The sequence below is a fragment of the Miniopterus schreibersii genome (assembly GCF_964146895.1).
Source record: "Miniopterus schreibersii genome assembly, chromosome: 13".
NCBI classification, from domain to species: Eukaryota; Metazoa; Chordata; class Mammalia; order Chiroptera; family Miniopteridae; genus Miniopterus; species Miniopterus schreibersii.
Window position 1 is genome coordinate 1,014,767 of NC_138113.1, and position 20,348 is coordinate 1,035,114.

A 20,348-nucleotide genomic window follows, 5' to 3' on the forward strand; every position below is an offset into this window, starting at 1 on the left:
ATGGCTGACTCGCCCAGGGAGGGAAAACTGGCCAGGTCTCCGGACTTCATCCAGCTGATCGACATGGCGTCTGAGTCTGTGGGAGGAAAGGTAAGCAGGTGTCCCGTGGCAGGAACAAGACTGAGTGAAGCCACGCTAGGGACCCACTCACCACCGAAGAGAAACCAGCAGGAGTCAGGCAGAGGTCCCACCTCCCCCTAGGAAGCCCACGACCCCAGAAGGCTTCTAAAAACTTGTCTTCAGCTGGTGAAATTCTGAGCAAGGGCAGCCCTGCCTTAAGTTTTTTTTAAAAAGGTCATTTTGTACCTGAGAAAAGAATTCACGATCCCCGTGTTACAGTGTAAAGCTGCGGTCTTCAGACCTAGTGTGAGAGTCCCCTGGAGGCCTCGTTGCCACACTGTGCTGGTGCCAGCAGAGGGCCCGAGGCACTGGCGATGGGCAGCGACACTAAGCTCCCAGTGATGTACAAAGGCAGGAAGGTGCCAGCACCGGGCAAAGTTGCTAAGATACCAGGAACGTGCGTAGGTTCTCAGGTACCTGCAGTGTGCAGCCGGCACTGTGGTGTGAAGGGAAAGACCCACACCTGCCCTCACCTCCATCCCTGGGCAGCTGGGGGGGCAGGGTGGGAAGAGCTCTCCAGGTGAGTGATGCTCAGAGTGGGGAGGGGCCTGGCAAGGAACGAAGGGGTGAGGGGTTGTTTCAGACGGAGGGTGCCGCCAGGGGCACAAACAAACCAGTCGCTTTGGCGTTTCCGGAACACTCCGGCTGTCTGTGGGGTGGAGTGGGAGCCTGAGCCTGCAGAGGCGCGAGAGGTCCCAGGTGCTGGAGAGTGCTTCCCTGACAGGCCTGGAGCAGGGCAAGGACTCCTGCAGGTCCGCTCACCTGTGTGTCACCCTGACTCATTCTCAGGGCAGGTCCCCCCAGCACAGCAGGTCCTCACCTGCTTTTAGGCTCTGGGCTGGAGTCAGGCCAGTGCGCTGGGCCCCCTCCAGGCTGCAGCTGTCCCTGGGTCCCGGGTGAGACAGGATGGCCAGCAGCCCGTTTTTTCCTGGGAAAATCATTTCACACCTGCTTTCTCAGTGTAATTTGGGGCGCAGCATGGAACCCAGAAATGTCCTGTTTTGGCTGATGAATTCCCAGCCAGCCTGCCCGCAGGGCATTCTTCAAGGCCGGGCCAGAGGCTGGTGCGAGGGGCACGAGCCCCCTGCCCTTGGTCCTCGAGAGGAAGAAAGGTGCTTATTTCCCTCCCCAGTGTGAGAAGTTAGCGCCTGGCATCCAGATGGCAAGGGGCGAGGGAAGAGGGCGGGAGGAAAAGGTCGCCGGGAGGCAGGCGCTGACACCTCAGCACCCACAGCATTGCAGCTTCGTGCACAGCGCCTCGTGCCCGGGGCGAGTTCGCGGTTCCCTTTTACTGCATCTCATAAAGCTTCCCTAGGGCGTGGTTTTTAATTTATGGATAAAGTGGTTTGTAATTTATGGTTATTTTATCATCTTTATTTGCCTAGGTTTTGTTTGCAACAGACGACTTTTTTGCTCCTGCAGAAAACCTTCTAAAGGTGCTGTACGTGGGCCCGCGGGACGCGCGGTGCTGGCGGGCGGGGCGCTGGGCGGCCGGAGAACTAACCTCCCGGGACCGTGGGGGCGGAGTCAGGGCTGCGCGCAGGGAGCCTGCGTGGGGCGGAGTCAGGGCTGCATCCAATGAGCTGGCGTGGGGCGGAGTCAGGGCTGCATCCAATGAGCGAGCATGGGGGCGGAGTCAGGAAGGCATCAATGAGCTGGTGTGGGGGCGGAGTGAGGGCCCCATCCAATCAGCTGGCATTGGGGCGGAGTCAGAGCTGCACACAGCGAGCTGGCGTGGGGGTGGGGTAAGGGCTGCATCCAATGAGCTGGCGTGGGGGCGGAGTCAGGGCTGTATCCAATGAGCTGGCGTGGGGGCGGAGTCAGGGCTGCACACCTTGAGCTGTGTGCGAACAGCAGACGCAGGTAGGAGTCAGTGTCGGCTCAGGATGAGGCACAGCAGACCCAGGCGGGGACCCCACACGGAACTTTGGGGCCACATTGGTTTATGGGGGAAGTTACTGAGTTCCTCACCTATTGCTCCTGGAACGTGGGGGTCAGAATCTGCGTTGGGGAGAAAAGTACACATCTTGCATTTTTTTGGAAAATGTTTACCTGCCTGATACTAAAAGTGTAGGACATGTTTATTTAAAAATAAAGCAGAGAAAATACTGATCACTAGGGGCAGAAATGGAAGCTCTGTGGGAACCCTGCGGCCTGTCCCACCAGCGTGGGGGGTGAGCATTCACGTGGGGGGAGGTGGCACCAGCCGAGCGCAGCCAGTGCGGCTGCAGCCGGGGTCCCTGGCTGGGGCCGCATGCTGTCCTCCCTCGTGGTGACTGGCCGTCTGGTCACGTGGTGGAAAGGTTCCTCTTTTGGGCAGGACCTGGCCGGGTCCTGAGCACGTTGACGTCTGACTCTCTGAGGGCATCTTGTGCATATTAACTTAGTCCTCGGAGAAATCGATCATAAATCGAGGAACACAGGTGTTAACTGGCTTGTTCTAGGTCACACATCAGTATACATGTCAAAACTTTCACCATTTTACCGTGTGGCTATCTTTGAAAAATGTAAAAGCACATGGACCTTGACTTAGCCATTCCACAGATTTACAAGCGATTCAACGTCATAGCAACCCTGCAAGGAGCGTAGTCACTGTACCCACTCTTAAAGACAAGCAGTGGGGGCTCAGCCGTTTGTCCCAGTGACTCCAGGTTCCCTACTTTTCCTCAGGTGGCACCGAGCGGGTCTGATGCTCGGGTTAAGTGCTCAGCTGGACCCAATCCCCCGGACTGCTCTTCATATAACTTTGGCTAAATTTCTTACTAAATCATCTTTTCTGGGTTGCTTTGGAAACCTGTCCTTTCTCACCTTGCTCAATGGCCTTTTAGGAGGCCCCCAGACTGCAGTGGGAGTTGCACCATCTGTGGGGCCGGTGGATTAACTGTGATGCCCAGTGGTTAGTTCTGTGCCCTGGGGCCTCAGAGCTGCACTTTTTTTCTCTGAGGACGACCCAAAGATAAGGAGGCACCTGGTGTGGACCGAGTTACCTGTGCAGGAAGGGAGGGGCAGGCACTCTCAGGCCCAGGAAGGATGCCCTAGGGTCCCCATGTGCAGAGGTCAGGACCCTGGGAGCCCAGGCTCTAGCGCAGATGCTAGTTACTGACTGTGCGTCTTTGCTGCAGAGGGACAGCCCACGCTTCGAAGAGAAAAAATATACCGAGTTCGGCAAGTGGGTGGATGGATGGGAGACCAGAAGAAAAAGGATTCCAGGTAACTAGAGGATGACTCTGTTTGTGCGATATGAGAAGTTTAACAACGGCTGTTGGAGAGCCGGGGCACATATTGGGTCAGTTTTAACACGGGCCCTTGGGTGCTTTTGCCTCTGATGTCCCTTGAGAACATTCAGGAAGGGGCAGTGGAAACCGGGTCACCTGTGTGCCACCAGGCGTGAAGGAGATGCGACACTTGCTGGGAAGGTGACGTGTGCTGAGGGCTGTGGGTAGGGGAGGGCCACGTGCAGACACCACGTGGGACGTACCTTCACCTCTGGCCCCCACAGTCGGAGACCTTTCTCCTTCCCTCCATTGCTGTGGAAACAGGCTCCTCCCCTTAGCCCAGGCCACGGAATGGGTGAGATAAGCCTGCAAGTGGACAAGGCCTGTCGTAGGCCACTGAGCTCACGGCCTTTTATTCACCTGAAGGTGTCACTTTTTTTGTTTTGTTTTGTTAATCCTAACCCAAGGATATTTTTTCCTTTTTTTTTTTTTTTTTTAGAGAGTGGAAAGGAGGGAGGGAGAGAGAAACATTGATTGGTTGCCTCCCACACACCCCAACCGGGATCGAACCTGCAGCCTTTTGCTGTGCAAACCACACCGGCCAGGGCAAGATGTTACTTTCATTTGTTGCTACTCCTCAGTCTTTTTTTTTTTTTTAAATATATCTTTATTGATTTCAGAGAGAGGAAGGGAGAGGGAGAGAGAGAGAGAAACATCAACAATGAGAGAGTCATTGTTCCGCTGCGTCCTGCATGCCCCTGACCGGGGAACCGCTGAGCCACACCCGGCTGGGCTCTACTTCTTAGTCTTGATCAAAATACTTCTTTTAAAGTGGAAGAAATGCTTGTAAAAGCAAACTAACCCAGCAACAGGCTATAGCCCTAATTCCTATGTCTCAAGTGCTACAGAAATACTGGGTAGTTCTAACGCTCTGTATTTCCTCGTGCTCCGGGCATCATGAGATCCCACTGCCTCTGATGTTGGAAGGTGGGCCTGCATCCGACCACAGGTGGGGCCCAGGGACACACGGAACTGAGGGTTCTTAGACTTCATTCAGCACACGCATCCCACCAGAGGGTGTTCTGGGTGGGGGTAGGAGAGGAGACCCCTGAGCCCGAGGTGACAGCGAGGCCACCTGCTGAGCCACCTACAGGACAATCATGTTTAAGCTTTTTGGAAGCTAATCTCACCCAGATCACAGTGGAAGAAGTGAGGCTCAGAGAGGCCAAGCAATTTGCTGAGGACACACAGGAAATGATGGACCTGGAATCAGCACTGGTCCCTCTGAATCCCAGGCCCATCCATGCTCTGGTCTGAGGAGAACTGGGGATTCCCATGGGGAACGGTGGTCCGGGGGCCACATTCTGAGAGATGGTAACCGGTTCAGTTTCCTGTGATGGGAGGAGGGGCTACTGTTGGTCATTTGCTTCACCTGGCGACTTGGATGTAACGGGGACCCTCTGTCGTCTGCCTCCCGTAGGTCACGACTGGTGCATCATCAAGCTGGGGATACAGGGCATGATCCGGGGCTTCGATGTGGACACTTCTTTCCTCATGGGAGACTATGCTCCTCGAGTTTCAATTCAAGCTGCAAACGTGGGAGAAGGTGCCTTGGGAACCAGGGGCCCGGGGGTGGCTCTGTGGGGTCGTGAGGCTCATCCGACTGCCTGACCATGCGTTTCCAACCCAGGCAGGCTGGGCAGCTGGTCAAGGCCATTTGGCTGCCATGAGCTTGTGAGTTTGGATTCCCAATAGCCGTGTTCTGTGATTTTTGATTTTTAGCCAAGCAATGTTCTTGGCCCCGGTTTAGTTTGCATTATATCCTCACTCTTCAGGCCTCACCCAGAGGCCCCAAGAGTCACCGGGAGGGGTCCCGGGTGGTTGCTGGGGAGGGTGGCAGGGTGGCCTAGAGGGTCTGCAGGATGGGGAGCCAGGTCTGAGCCAGCCGTGGGGCCAGTGGCACCAGCCGCTCCCACGATGACGCAGCAGCCACGGGCTTTCAGGGGCTCCTCCTGCATGTGGGACGCTGCACCCTGGGAGTCCTGTGGCTCCTTAAGTAGGCCTGTTTTTTCCGGTCCTTTCATGGGCATCATCTGATGTCAGTCCCTGAATTAATTTTTTTACTTTTTAACCTTCACCCAAGGATATTTTTTCCATTGCTTTTCAGAGAGAGAGAAACATCGATGTGAGAGAGACCTTGGTGGCCTCCTGCACTTACCTCAATGGGGACTGGGGATCAAGCCTGCAACCCAGGTGCTTGCTCTTGGCTGGAATCGAACCTGGGACCCTTCAGTCTGAAGGCCGATGCTCTAACCACTGAGCAAACCGCCAGGGCCCAGAATTAATTTTTGAGAAGTTAGAGCCATTGTGTGTGTACAGATGGGCATGCAGGGAAGATACCTCGTGTCAGCTGGAGAATTTGTGCTAAAAGCTCTGTAGCACCTGAGGCTCCTCTCCTGAGAGACAGCAGGGAACCTGGGTGTGTAAATGATGATGGAAGAGGTTCTTTCCGAGCGGGAGGTGACCGAGCCTTTCAGCCTGTCGTCCGTGAGAGCCCCCATTTCTCACTCACCCACAGATCCGTGGTAGGGATGCTCCCGGGGAAGCAGTTTCTCAAACCGACCTCGCCAGGTGCCAACTCTTGAAAAATCTTGTCGTGTGATAAGTTTGTTTGACTTTGACTTAACTTGGAAATAGTTACTATTTTGATGAGCAAACATACTACCAGGTGTATTGTGCTACTCTTGAAATTGCTGTTAGTATTTCAAGTATTGAGGACCTTCCGCAAGGGTGCCTGTTACCCTGGTCATCTGATAGTCTGGCTTAAGAAGCGATATCAGCCCGGTTGGCATGGCTCAGAGGTTGAGCATCGACCTAGGATCCAGGCGATTGGGGTTCGATTCCTGGTCAGGGCACATGCCTGGGTTGTGGGCTCAATCCTAGCAGGGGGCATGCAGGAGGCAGCCAATCAATGATTCTCATCATTGGTGTTTCTCTCTTTCTCTCCCTCTGAAATCAATAAAGACATTAAAAAAAAAAGTGATATTATTAGTGTTATTTGGCAAAATGAAAATTTCCGTAGCACCCACTGAGAGCGCATGTTCTTTCTGAGTTTGAACGTGGGCCCTATTCCTAACAATTGCTCTAACTGCAGACAAAGAACCGAAAATCGCAGAAAGAGGAGTCAGGATGGGACTGGCCGCCACCCCGGAGGAGTTTGAAGCTATTGCTGAGGTGCGTAGGCCTCCAGGACAGGGCTGGGCGGGTCTCACCAGGGACTGCGAGGACATCAGGGAGCTGCTCTGCGTGCCCGGCCACCAAGGGGACACGCGCCTGGCAGCCTCACCTCGGGCACCTGCCCCATGCGACCTCGCCGACGGTTTGTCCGTGGCTCGTGCAGCTGGTGCTCGAGGGAAGGCCGTGGCCGTGGGGCCTAGGTCAGCGCTTCTCACAGGGCTGTCTGCTGACCCACCGACCCATGGAGACAAAAGCAGAAACTGACAGAGTAAAAGACTTTTTATAGGAATTTGACAAAGGAACTTGCTGCCCAACGAATTTAATAAAATGAACAGTTTGGGGCTGTGTTTTGGTACATCTTGTTTTTTAATGTTCATTTGTCCAGTAATCAATTCATATTGTGTTTTACCAAAGTGTTGATCTGCAACAGACTAGCAAATAACAGTCACACCAGAGAGGTTCTCCTGTGAGGGAAGCACTGAGCTAGAGAAAGTGTTGCAGGGATCAGGCCAGACCAGGTACCCAGACCCGTGGCCCATGGGAACAGCCCTGGTTTTTTTAAGTCCTGACCTGAAGATATTTTCCATTGCTTTTCAGAGAGAGTGGGGGAGAGAGAGAAAAAGAGAGAGATCGATTGGTTGCCTCCCTTACTTGTCCGGGCCGGGGATCGAGCCTGGAGCCGAGGTCTGTGCCCTTGGCTGGAATCAAACCCGGGACCCTGCAGTCCGTGGGCCGGCACTCTACCCACTGAGCCAAACTGGCCAGGGCTAGGCCTGGTTTTTACTTTAATGTTCAAGACACTGTTCCCGTCTCTCCTTTCTGAGAATAAATGGGAAGGCATCTGGAGGGATCTCAGCCCTGGCCCTGTGGCTGTTTTGATCAGGGCGTTTATTAGACCAGGGACCTACCTTTATCACTATTTTTAATGACGTTTCCCCGTTAGAGTCCCTCCACCCCGTGAGCCCCATGGGGGATCTAGGGTGGGAGAATTGTTGCTCCCTGGGGCCATGGCCGACACTTTTATATCTGTTGCCAGCTGAAGTCCAGTGCCTGGGATTTCTTGGTTCCCATGACGGAGCTTAGACCCGGGAAGCCTGCCTCCAGCCACAATTATTTCCTGGTTAATTCCCAGCAGACATGGACTCACCTGAGACTCAACATTTTCCCAGGTAAAGACGACGCCGACCCATCTCCAGGTCCTTTCTTTGGCTTCTTAATGTCGGCAGGTTTAAAAGTACCAAATGCAGTCACCCTTTCTTTCTTGGTCACCGGTCACTTTAGGGGTATAGTTTGCTCTTCCTGTTCTCTAGGAAATTCTTGTTTTAACCCATCCACCCATAGGGAGTTGTCAAAAGCTATCGAGTAAGTTAGTACGCGATGGAACTAAGGTGTATTAGGCTGGATGTCGCCTAAGAGTTTCTGTTTCACAGGTGTGCCAGCAGCTGAAGGGGTGCGTACAAATGACCCCCATTTAATTTTACTTCATAACTGCTCTGTTGTAATTCACGAACCATGCAACGCATCCACTTAAATGGTACAATCCAGTGCCTTATAGTATGAGGTTTAAGGGCTGTAGAAATATATAGAATATGTGTAACCGTCACCATAGTCAGCATTGGGACACTTGTACCGTCTCGGAAAGAAACCCCAGACCTGGCAGCTGTCCACCCTCCCCTCCGCCAGCTCCGACCAGCCACTGACCTGCTTTCTGTGTCCACTGCTCTGGACATTTCATATAAATGGTTGTTTGTGACTGGCTTCTCTCACTTAGCATAATGTTTTCAAGGCTCTTGTTTAGGATGTGCCAATACTCTTTCCCTTTTTTTAAAAAAACCATTTCTATTGACTTTTAGAGAGGGAGTAAGGGAGAGGGAGAGAGCGAGAGAAACATCGATGAGAGAGAAACATTGATGGGCTGCCTCTTGCTCGCCCCCTACTGGGGATCCAGCCCGAGGCCCAGGCATGCGCCCTGACCGGGAATCGAACCCAGGACCTCCTGGTTCACGGGTCCGCAGTCAACCACTGAGCCACACCGGCCGGGCTGATCTGGCTCCTTGATTGCAGCTGACCTACGGGACCTGCGGTGCTGTCTCACTGTGGTTTCCGTCTGCATTTCCCTGGCGCTGATGATGTTGAGGATTTTTTTCAGCTGCTTAATTGTCTGCTAGTGTAGTTTCTTTGGGAAAAGGGTCTGTCCAGAGCTTTAGCCCATTCTTGAATTGGGTTTTTGCCTTTTATTGTTGAGTTAGAACAGGTCTCCCTGTTTTCTAAGTACAAACTCTTCACCTGATATATGATTTGCAAATATTTCCTCCGGTTCTGTTGGATGTCCTCTCACCTTCTTGATGGCGTCGTTTGAAGCGCAACGATCTTAACTTGGATGAAGTATGTGTGTTTTTCTTATATTGTTCATGCTTTGGAGTCATTTAGGAAATCACTGTCAAATCTCAGGCCACGAAGAAACCCCCCGTGTTTTCTTTTAAGAGTTGATCACTTTAGGCTTTTAGATTTAGGCCTTTGATAAACTTCGAATTAATTTTCTGTATGTGCTGTGAGGCAGGGATTCAACCTCATTTTCGCATGTGGATACCGGCTGTCTAAGGACCACTGTTGAGAAGACTCTTCTTTCATAAGTGGATGACTTTGGCCGCTTGTCAAAAATTAGTTCACTTAGGGACACATGGGTTTATTTCTGCATTTTAATTTCTTAATGATTTTTTATTTTATTCTTATTTCTTTTTAGAAGCATTACTCTTATACAGCTCTACTTTCTTCCCCCCTTTTGGTGGCATTATTGTTATACAAAGTCCATCTATAAGTGTTATGAACCCAGTGATACATTGTTACAATTGTTTATATAATTTTATGTCTTCTGAAAAGGCTGGGAGAAGAAAGGAGAGCTGGTCTATACTTACTGAATTAATAACTCTTCTGTTTACCCAAGTTTAGTTATATTAACCTTCCTAGTTATCATTTCTGGTTTTCTTCACTGATTCTGCGGGTTTGAGTTTCCTTGTGGTCATTTCCTTAGCCCAGTGCAGCTGTGCTCCCAACAACCTGGTCTGTGCGATTACTGATAAATAGATTGCACATAGATTTCATGTCTTTATATTATAAGCCCATCAGTACATGGAACACATACTATTTTATACGATTGGTTTTTTAGGCACTTGAAGAAGGGAGAGGAAGTAGTGTTTGTACCTTCTATTAGAGTAATGACAGACGCCCCCTCCCTCCCAGGTGCTGCTGTGTCTTCACTGGCTCCTGGCTTGTGGTTAGTGGACACCACCTCCCCTCACCGTGGGGAGCGCCGACGCTTTCCTCGGGCCCCGGCCTTGGTGCCCGCAGTGGCCCTGAGGTGACAGTTTTGGCCACGTGCTCTCTGACTGTCTCCTTCCCTAACCACATCCACAATTAGCTCCTCTAATTGCCATCTGATTGCTCTCTCTTTTTCAACCCTGCCCTGGGCATAAATTGCTCTACATACCGATCCAATGTTTGGGTTTTTGACTTTGCTGGGGTTATTAATTCAATAAAAATGACCTCCTACTACGTGCCAGGACTGGTTCTAGGTAGAGGCGACAGAGGGAATGAGATAGGCAATGACCCTGGCCTCAACGATGTTATATTCTGGTGTTTGGGAGACACATTAGCAGGGACTTAAGTAAAAACCAAGATAACTTCAGACTGTGATTAGTCTATGGAGTAACTATGTGGGGGGCGGGGGAGTGGAGATGATAAACTTAACCTGGGAGGCCGGTGGGGGCAGGTGAAGTGGGGAGGAGATGTCTGAGCACGAGAGGGCGGCATTTCTGAGGCCACGACACGTAAGGTGAGACCTCAGAAGAAGTCTGCCTTTGGAGATCTGGAAAAGTTGTTCCAGGACAAAGGACTGGCACGTGCAAAGGCCCCGGGGCAGTGTGCTTGGTGTATTTGTGAATCGAAGCTGCTAAGTGTGAAGGAATTTTGCAGTTTATGATCCACAAACAGTTACTTTTCCAACTAAACAGTGACCGAGGCACCTTCTCTTTCCAGATGGTGGAGTCGCACGTCTCAGGGTTTACGGCATTGGACACAAAGACTGGGCTGCTACCGATCCCACGGAACCGATAGACCTGGTGGCCATGGCTTGCGGGGGTGCCTGTGTAGGATTTAGTAACGCGCATTTTGGGCACCCCAACAAAATGATAGGTGAGACGACGCGCTCGAGGCTGGCTTGTGCTGGGGAGGTCTGGGCACTGGCATTAAACACCCCGGTAGTCTATGACGGGGCCATCTCGAGGCCTGGAAGCCGACGAGACTAAGGGTCCATATGTAGGATTTGGTGCCTCCTGACATGAAGTAAGACAGGAGCCGTTTTCCTTTGTAATTTGGTGTAAAAGATAAAGTACAACTCACTGGCCCTGTGGTTGTACGTGACTGTGCAGAAACCTGGACTAAAGTGGAAGTAATTTATGCAGCAGGGCCCAGGTGCTCGGGGTCGGTGATGTCCTCACCCCAGTGAGCTCAGGCTCACAGCCACCCCACTCCGCGCACCCCGCTCAGCGACGCACCCCGCTTTCCCCCGCAGGAGCCGACCCGCCCAAGTCCGCGGCCGACGGCTGGGTGACGGCCAGGAGGCCCGACAGGCCGCCGGTGCTGGAGGTGAGGGCAGAGCCCGCCGTGGTTTACTCCCTAAAAAGCGGCGGCTTTCATCTCACATCAAGGCAATGCTTCCCTGCGACCCTCTTACGCTTTCTTCTAAATCTCACTACTTCTCCGCGTTTTCCGACTCCCCCTCTGCTGCTTTACGGCATCGGGCAGAGGCCCCGCAGGCCGAACACGTGCGTCCTCGGCACCCGCTCAGGTGCGTGCTGGAACAGCTCCTCGTTTCCCTAACGAAACAGGAGAATCGACCTACAAGGTGATGGTATAACTCCTGGGTAGGTGTATGGATAGACCTGGGGGAAAAAGTCGTTTTTAAATCTGTGTGTCCCTGGATGAGGCCCCTGTGGGAACGCGTGACAGACGGAGACTCTCGAGACTGCTCGGCTGTTTCACTTGGCTGGTCGCTAACCTGAGATAAAATCAGGACGGCCCTGGCCGGCTGGCTTGGTGGTTGGAGCGTCGGCCCCGGGGCGGAAGGGTCCCGGGTTCGATTCCGGCCAAGGGCACGGACTCGGTTGCAGGCTCGGTCCCTGGCCCCGGTTAGGCACATGCAGGAGGCGACCAGTCGGTGTCTCTCGCACATCGATGTTTCTCTCCCTCTCTCCCTTCCACTCTTTCTGAAAAGCAATGGAAAAAATATCCTCGGGTGAGATTAAAAAATATATGTTAAAAAAAAGAAAATCAAGACAAAAGCGAAATAAAAAAACCCACCTTCCAATTTGTAAATCCCACCAACAGCTTAGTCGGAAACACCTCTTTCTCAGGTAAGTTTTCACGTCTCCCAATGCTTCTGCATATAAATGAATGAGCTCTCCTCGCTACGGCCTAAGGTTTGAAGGCAGATCAGATATTTCGGTTTAAATCTGACCGAGAACCTATCTACTCGAAGGTCAGAACACACTGACGAGAGGCCCGCTGTGCGCGGCATCCTGCGTGAATTTATAACTGACATAAAAATCGTACTAGAAATTTGTAAACATTTACCAGCTACCCAGCGAACACAGGAGCCAGCACGAGGCGTTTAAGGAGTGACAGCAAAGCTGCAAACAGACACGGAAACTCACACCCCGGGTCACAACACGCATTGTAGTAAGAAATGAAGGAAGCAGCAGGTCCGTGTCCACACTGTTCACTGCTGGTCTCAGGTGGGTCCTGAGGCGCCGGCTGGTCACCCGTTTCCGCTTGAATTCCAGAGCGGGGAGGACGGCGAGCTGCTTGTTCCCGGCGGCGAGTGGGCCGTTTTCCGACTGGCACATCCTGGGGTGATAACTCAGATCGAAGTCGACACGACGCACTTTAAAGGTAAATGTAAAGCCAGGGGGACGTGCGGCTTAACCCGCGGTGTGCTGGGGACAAAGCCCAGGCTCCTGTGGGGTGGGGCTCAGGACCCGGCGGGGGCCCGGCCTTTCCACTCCCCTGCGGGTAACTTGGAGTAAGTTACTTTAACTCTCTGTGCTCTGTTTCCCCGGTTATAAGATGTCAGAGTTGAACTGGGTGACCCCCAAACTCACAGGAGACTCTACGGTGCTGTGAGGCTCTTTACTGCAGGGCCCCGAATCCCATTCGGAACAGGGGACGCTCCGGGGTCAGGTCACGAGAGCCGGATGGAGGCGTCTTCCTGAGGGGAGGGAGCCGAAGCGGATGGGGGGGGGGGGTTGATAACACCATTTCTTCCCTCGGCTGGACTTTTAGGGCAAGGGGGCTACACGTTTAAAATCGTTCACTTCCATAGTAAAAAAAATATTTGGGCAACCACCCCTGATTTTCTATACTTACTTTCTTATCAAATATCTTCGTGTGTCATTAAGGAAGTTCGAAAGAGTTTACTCAACTTTTATATTTGTAGGTGAAATTTTGATAAACATTGTGCCTCACAATTGTTTGGTGTCTCTGAGTGAAGGGTGGTGGTTTACACTCATATTCGGGATGCCTGATTTTTAAATGTCTCCTCTCAATTATTAGCAATTGTTTCAAGGCCCCGTGTGTGCTTAGGAAGAGATCCCCCTTCAGTGGTCGTGGACAGAAGTTAATTATTTCAAGGAGTCTTGATCATAACTAGTTTTTGGAAGACTGTTAGTTTTTTAGTGTCACTTCTGGGCAGAAGTTTTTTTAAAAATTATTTTTATTTAAGTATAGTTGGTATACAGTCTTCTATTGGTTATATTAGCTTCAGGTGTACAATACAGTGATTTGACATTTTTATACCTTAAATGTGATCACCCCACTAATTCTAGCAATCAGCTGTCTCTGTGTAAACTTATCACAGTGCTGTTGACTATGTGCCCACCCCAACCCCTCCCTTCTGGTAACCATCCCTCTGGTCTCTGTTTCTATGAGTCTGTTTCTGTTTTGTTTTAATTTTTTTAAAAATATATGTTTATTGATTTTAGAGAGAGGAAGGGAGAGGGAGAGAGAGAGAGAAACATCAATGATGAGAGTCATTGATCGGCTGCCTCCTGCACGTCCACGACTGGGGATCGAGCCTGCAACCCGGGCATGTGCCCTGATAGGGAATCGAACCTCGATCTCCCGGATCCTAGGTCGATGTTCAACCGCTGAGCCACGCCAGCCGGGCTGTTTGTTTTGTTTTTAGATTCAAACTGTGCCGAGGGAGAAAGTCACTCTTCATTCTGCTCCTACAGGCAACTCTCCGGCCAGCTGCACCTTGGATGGCTGCATCCTGACGACCCACGAGGAAGACGACATGATCAGGCAAAAGTGGGACCTTCCCAGCCACAGGTGGAAATCGCTGCTCCCAGTCACGAAGGTGCAGGACCAGCCCGGCCTGTCTGGGCCCGGCCCCCACACTTGCTTTCCGGAGGCCCCATACGACCCCAGACCTCACGCTCAGTTTACTAGTAATGCCACCGAGCCTTTCAAAACCGTACCTGCACATTTACGTAATAAAAAGGAGGGCTCCACTCTACATACTTCTGCATATCTAACGATCAGATTTGGTTGTAAATCACCATGTGCAAAGAATATATACAGGGTGTTCCAAAAAGTGTATGCACTTTAACAGCTGATAACTCACTTAATTTTCATTCCTTTTCAGGTTTAACTGATTTGAAATAGTGGGTGAAGCCAGACTAAGCTTTGAACAAAGAAAATTTATCCTAAAGTGCCACTAGATTTTTTTTCTTAATGGGGATACATAAAAGATAAAGTTTATGGTACAAAACCATCAACAGTGGATGAATTGAGGGCCCACAGATACTGAATGAAATGATTCTTGATCTTTGTGATTCCATTACTTCCAGTGATCAGCAGGGCCTGGACCAGAAGGGTCATCGGTTGAAAATAGGTGTCGACAAAAAAGATTATTCAGTTCTGTAGATTCTTTTAAATTTTGAAAATGAAATGTTAATAAACACTGACTTTGTAATCATTCAAAGTGGGTATACATTGTTTCGGGACACCCTGTATATATGCAACAATGTTTCTGCATCACACTGACCTTTTAGAGAGGGTGACTAGCTTATTGAAAGCTGCAACAGTGTATCCACTGCAGGTGGAGGCTGAGATGCCAGAGTGTCTTCTTCGATCATCTGGGAGGGAGTCCCTGTGGGTCAGAGCTGAGGGTGCTGGCTGCTCCCACAAGGACGGGTGACAGCTTCTAACACCTTGTCCACTTCTTTTTCTTATCAGTTTGTGCACTTAATTGACTGTTAACAACACAGTCATGGCAGGGACTGATTATTGATGTCAGTCTCATCCCAGCATCCTTCCCACCAGCAGATTTCTGGGAAGCCAAGCTCTTGTCAGTGGATGACTTTTATTTTTTAAGGCCCCCAAGCCCCAGCTGGGGGGCTGTGCCGGGTGGGCAGCCCCTCTGGGGATTACAGGGCCTCTCCCACCACCTCTCTTTCAGCTGTTTCCCGACCAGAGCCAGGTGTTCGACAGCCTCACCCCAGAGCTCCAGGACGTGGTCACCCACGTGAGGCTCACCATCTGCCCCGACGGGGGTATCGGCCGCCTGCGCCTCAAGGGCTTCCCCAGCTCCATCTGCCTCCTTCGGCCCCGGGACAGGCCCATGATGAGGTTCTCAGTGAAGGCCGGGTTCAGGTCCAGCCTTTGACCCACACAGAGCTGCTGGGTTCTGGACACACAGTGACAGAGTCACCTTCCTCTCTTGGAGTGCTTTGTTGAAAACCTGAACCTTCAGACGTCCCTGGCAGCTCATCTCTCAGATCAGTAGGATCCCTGGTGATTTAATAAAGTGGCCACTTGCGCTGGTATCTATAATTCAGTGTTGCCGTGAAGGGTGGGGCGGGTTAGGAATCGGCTGGAGCAGGGAATGGCGGGTAGTTGCTTAAGGATGACATTTTTAAAAATACATATATTTAAAATATGTTTTTATTGATTTTTAGAGAGGAATGGAGAGGGTTAGAGAGAGAGAAACATTAATGAGAGAGAAACATCACTGATTGACTGTCCCCTGCATACCCCTTACTGGGGACCGAGCCCACAACCCAGGCATGTGCCCTGACCGGGAATGGAGCTGTGACCTCCTAGTTCATAGGTCAACATTCAACCACTGAGCCACTCCGGCTGGGCTAGCCTATTGTTTTTAAAAGTTTGTTTAAGCCATCAAAACCATTATTTCTAGATCATTCCTTGTTCCAGGTCAAAGGACTGACCTATCTTTACCCAGAACAGGGACTGACTCTCCCAGGGACACAGGCCACCTGGAACTGCTCGTCCCCAAATGGAGGGAGGCGCATTCCAAGTGTCCACCTTCGCGGCACCACGCACCCTGGCAAGGAGTAACCCAGTTCCCCTCAGGCAGGAACAAGGGAGACTCGGGTCTGGGCTGTCTTAGCTGGGAGCCACCAGCCACACTTGGTCACTTAAATTTAAACTAGTTAAAATTAATAAAATTAAATATTTACTTTCTCCATCGTATCTAGGAGGAGGGGTGAGGTGGCTGTTGCTCAAGGAGACAGCTGGCTTCCTCCGGGTGAGCTGAGGGAGGGGGCAGGGAAGTCAGCCAAGGATGAACCGTGACCTTGAGCCCTGCTGAGGGCACCTTGACATGGCTGAGCCGGTTCCCACCTCTGGGGAGCGGGGTCCTGACACCTCACAGGAGAGTCACAGGAATGAAGTGTTGCACCGGCCTGGAGGTGCAGGTGACAAAACCACACACGCTTCACTTCTCTATACTTTCATCACTTTACTCCTGGGCAGCTGGCAGGCCCAGCTACAGGATCAGTCCTTCCAGACACGGGGCTTTCTGACTTGGGTCAGACTCCCCCACGCCTGACACCTGGGCAGGTAGACAGTGGGCATGGCTGTGTGAGGAATGGGTGACCGGGTGAGCCCTGCGCTCAGCACCCACCAGGAATTAGGCCTTTTTCAGACAAACAGTCCTGAATCTGACCCATTATTTAAACCAGGCCAAAGTCAACAGTGAACCGTCTGCCCAGCTGCACGCACCACGTGAGCCGTGTCATCTCCACGTTTACTTTGCATAGATTTCCACGTTCAGGGCTTGGGGCACAGCCCCTGTCTTCCCAAGTCCCCACACTCTTACGTCCCCAGGATTTGGGGACCAGGGGCACTAAGCTCCGACAGGTCCAGGCTTTGGCAGCGATGGGGGAAGCAAGCTCACCGTGTCCTGCATGAGCGGAGGGGTGTTTTTCATGCTGAATGTTGGGATAAAACCAACGGGAACATAGCTCATGGTATTGCAGCAACTGAGAAAAAAACACTGGAGGGAAGTAAAACAATATAAAATACAGCAGCAACTCATGCGATGAGCAATCCATTTTCCTGTCACGTCACATCGGGCCACGGGCAGAGTGTCACTCCCAGTATTGCAGCCGGGGCTTGGCCGCAGGAGACGTGGCTGTGGCATCTGGATGTCAGACCGTTTGTTTCCTGCTTTCATCATGAATCATTCCTGCAGCCAAACACGGGGCCACGGAAATGCAGGTGCCCACTCCCGGCTGCTCTGGGCACGGAGGACCGACCGCCCAGGAGCCGGGCTGCAGGTGCCCGCGTGGGCCGGGACGTACCTTCCCGCGGTCCTGACGTTGCCTTGCCCAGAGGAAGTGCCCTAGGGCGTGTCCACCCCATGTCCACCCTTCCTCCATTCTCCTCGTCTGTCAAGGTCCTTAGGATGGAAGGGGTCACCGTCCCTGCAAACCCTTTGACCCAATGATTGGCCGCTGATTTTATTTTGGACGCTTTTCAGAGTTCATTTGTTTCTAGGCTAAAAATGAAGGATAATTGTGCAATAAATAAAGGAATGGCAAGAAATCAAGGGCAAGTCCTTCTGTAGGCAATCCAACCGGATAGTCTTAGCTTCATTGTTACCATCTGGTGGGATGTAGATGCTGCAACATTGTGGCAAGTGAAATTCACGGGGATACATTTTATTCTTGGACACAGATCCGGGGCCCTTGTTAGTCTGAGCGAAGGTTACAATCACATACAACGCACAGCAGGACTTTGCCTGTGGCTCTTATTATTTTTCAAGCATGTTGAGTATTAATTTTTAAAAACCCAAGTGTAGATAATATCCTGGAAGGAGAGAGTATTTCTTTGTTAAATGGCTCTAAAAGAGTAATGGTCCCACGGAAGGAGGGCTGTTACCTAGAAAAGGTTCCAGGTTATTTGGTTGTTTTGGAAAAACATATAAATAATAAAGATGCAGAAGCATAAGGACATTAGTGAGGTGACATTAATGAATTTTTAAAATCTTGGGTCTTTATTTTGTTTTGAAGCCTCATACCCTGTTTCCTGGGATACAGAGCACACACCGCAGCCAACAAACAAAGGTCTTCAGAGGATTTACTTTCTAAGGTACAAATAGAGATCATATTTGGAAAAACAAAGACTTGGAAATGGAAATCTACAGTTTAATGATAATTTCCATGATTTCAGAATTTAAATCACAGGTGCATGAAGGAGCTCACAGAAAACATTTCTCCCTTTCCTGTTTAAGGTAAGAAAGAGGGTTTTGGATCTGTTTTTGAGCCCAAGAAAAATGTTGCGTTGACTAAGGCTGGGGAGGCAGGAAGCATCCCAGCGAAGCCGGGAATCGAGGATGAGCGAGGGAGGAAATGGCCATGTCGTGTGTGAAGGGGCACGTTTCTGTCACTAGCTGGGCCCCTCGGAGACGAATGTTACAGTTTAGTGTCGGTGCAAAGACACTGGGCCAACTGAGGGTGCTCACCTGGCAGAGCCATCCACCCTCGGGGCAGGGCTGGGTGGTCATCTTCCGTGCTTTTCATTTTAAAATGTGAAACGGTTTGAGTACTTGGTGACCGTGGTGGTCAGATCCCAGAGAAGAGCACAGCTGTCCCCTCCTCAGGCCCGTGACTCTCTGAGCCGTCACTGTCTCATCGGAAACGTGGAGCCGGGAGCACCTCCCTGTCATCTCATAGGTTTCTCCTTTGTTTTTCCAAATATAATCTCTATGTGGACCTTAGATGAACCGTAAGGAAGACCTTTCTGAGCTGAAAATGCACAAACACAAGGTGCTACTGTTGCTCTGTGTTTGGAAAACTGAGCCCAGTTGCTCACGGGGTTTGCTGTTGGAATCGTATTAAAAATTAAATCCATAAGTTCCTTTGATAATATTTTTTTGTTCCAGAAGATAAATATCATAGTTTCAAGAATACTCTCTGTTAACTATATTTTTTGAGGGCTCACAAGGGAAAACACGAGGTAAAAGCACGGATTCCCTCAGATGTTTGGGGAGTGGTGCACGTCTGACACTCGGGGTTCCGGTTGAGAGAGATTCCCTTTCTTTGAAAAGCATCATCAAACATGTAAAGACCTTAGTTGGTTTTCTTTTTGTAGTAAGTATAATACAGACATGCACTTTTAAAGCTTCTCACTGTATGTAATGAATTGCTTTATTTGAAGATATCGGGTGAAGGGGGTCTGAATATATGGTGACGGGAGAAGATGTGACTTTGGGTGGTGGGCACACAGAGCAATATACAGATCTCGTAGCATAGAAACCTACACCTGAAACCTATACGATCCTATTAACCAATGTCACCCCAATACATTTAATAACAACGAAAAAGAAAATATTAACTGCTTCTTGTGTGGCTCCATTTCAGATTTAATAAAAAGATGTTGGTTGGCGTTAAATAACTCTGGGGTCTGAACTTGACCATCTGTTATCTTTTTTTTAAGATGGAGCTTTTGATAATGTGTTTATTTGGTTAACAGTCATGTCACAATGAGACGTCCCACGTAGTAGATCTGTCCCGTTCCCTTTACCTCCCAGCTGGAACCAACAAATGCCCATTGACCATGGAAGGGAGGCGGGCTCAGTGGGGCGAGGGGCGAAGACCCAGATGCCATAAACCCATCCGGGAAAACGAGTCCCGTCAAACCATCAGTAAGTCAGAGAAAAGACAGTGTCCATTTCTGTTTTGTGTGGGTTACTGTCTGCGTGAGGCAGTTAAAGGATCCAGTTTTTGAATAGTCGTAGGCTAAGTTCTGAACCAGGCACTTGAATCCATAAATAAAGTTGGGGGACCACGGTGCCTGTGATTTAAGGTGTCTGTCACAGGCATAATTTATATCTGTGCATTTGAAACATAGGCTTTCTAACTTAATGATAAATACTGGAAGCCGCTTGCTCTTTCCAGGCTGGGAGCTCCTGCTTCGAGCTGCCGGGGGTGGGGGGTGGGAGGCTCTGTGGGCACCTGACTGGTTGAGTTGGGAAAAGTCTTCAAGGGGGTCTGGTCTCACCTCCTGACCTTGCAGATAGTAAACCGGGGAGCAGAGAAGGGAGATTTCGTTTGTCGAGTGGTGACAGGGCACCAGGCTGGAAGCCAGGCATGGGGCTCAGTTCATAAAGGTTGCTCCATAAAAATAAAAAAAAAGATTTCGTCCAATCCTTTCATATAAAACAGTCTCGTTTTATAGCAAAGATACCTCATGGAGGCCAACAACTCTCTGGAGGATGCCACGTCTCTCAGCCCCTCCTTTTGGGGTTTATCTCCCCAAATCCAGCCATGAAGAAATCATGAAAACGACGTGAGTGTGGGGGAGGCATGGCCTGACCCAGTTACGGAGAAGGCCAGTCCCGGGAAGCCGGGAGAACCCACCCTCCCGCGGTTTCAGGAGAACAGTAGGTACTATCTGCATCAACACGCACAG

At 50.8% G+C, this 20,348-nt stretch overlaps 1 protein-coding gene across 1 annotated transcript; it reads left to right on the forward strand.

The window, feature by feature from the left end:
* ALLC (allantoicase) lies at positions 1 to 15,297 on the forward strand (the record flags this gene model as incomplete). Its single annotated transcript, XM_081156168.1, has 11 exons — positions 1 to 90; positions 1,506 to 1,556; positions 3,243 to 3,330; positions 4,816 to 4,941; positions 6,490 to 6,569; positions 7,609 to 7,741; positions 10,608 to 10,763; positions 11,143 to 11,216; positions 12,413 to 12,521; positions 13,862 to 13,986; positions 15,091 to 15,297. The coding sequence occupies 11 exons, from the start codon at positions 1 to 3 to the stop codon at positions 15,295 to 15,297; spliced, it is 1,239 nt and encodes a 412-aa protein (XP_081012294.1).
* Positions 15,298 to 20,348: the final 5,051 nt, after the last annotated feature.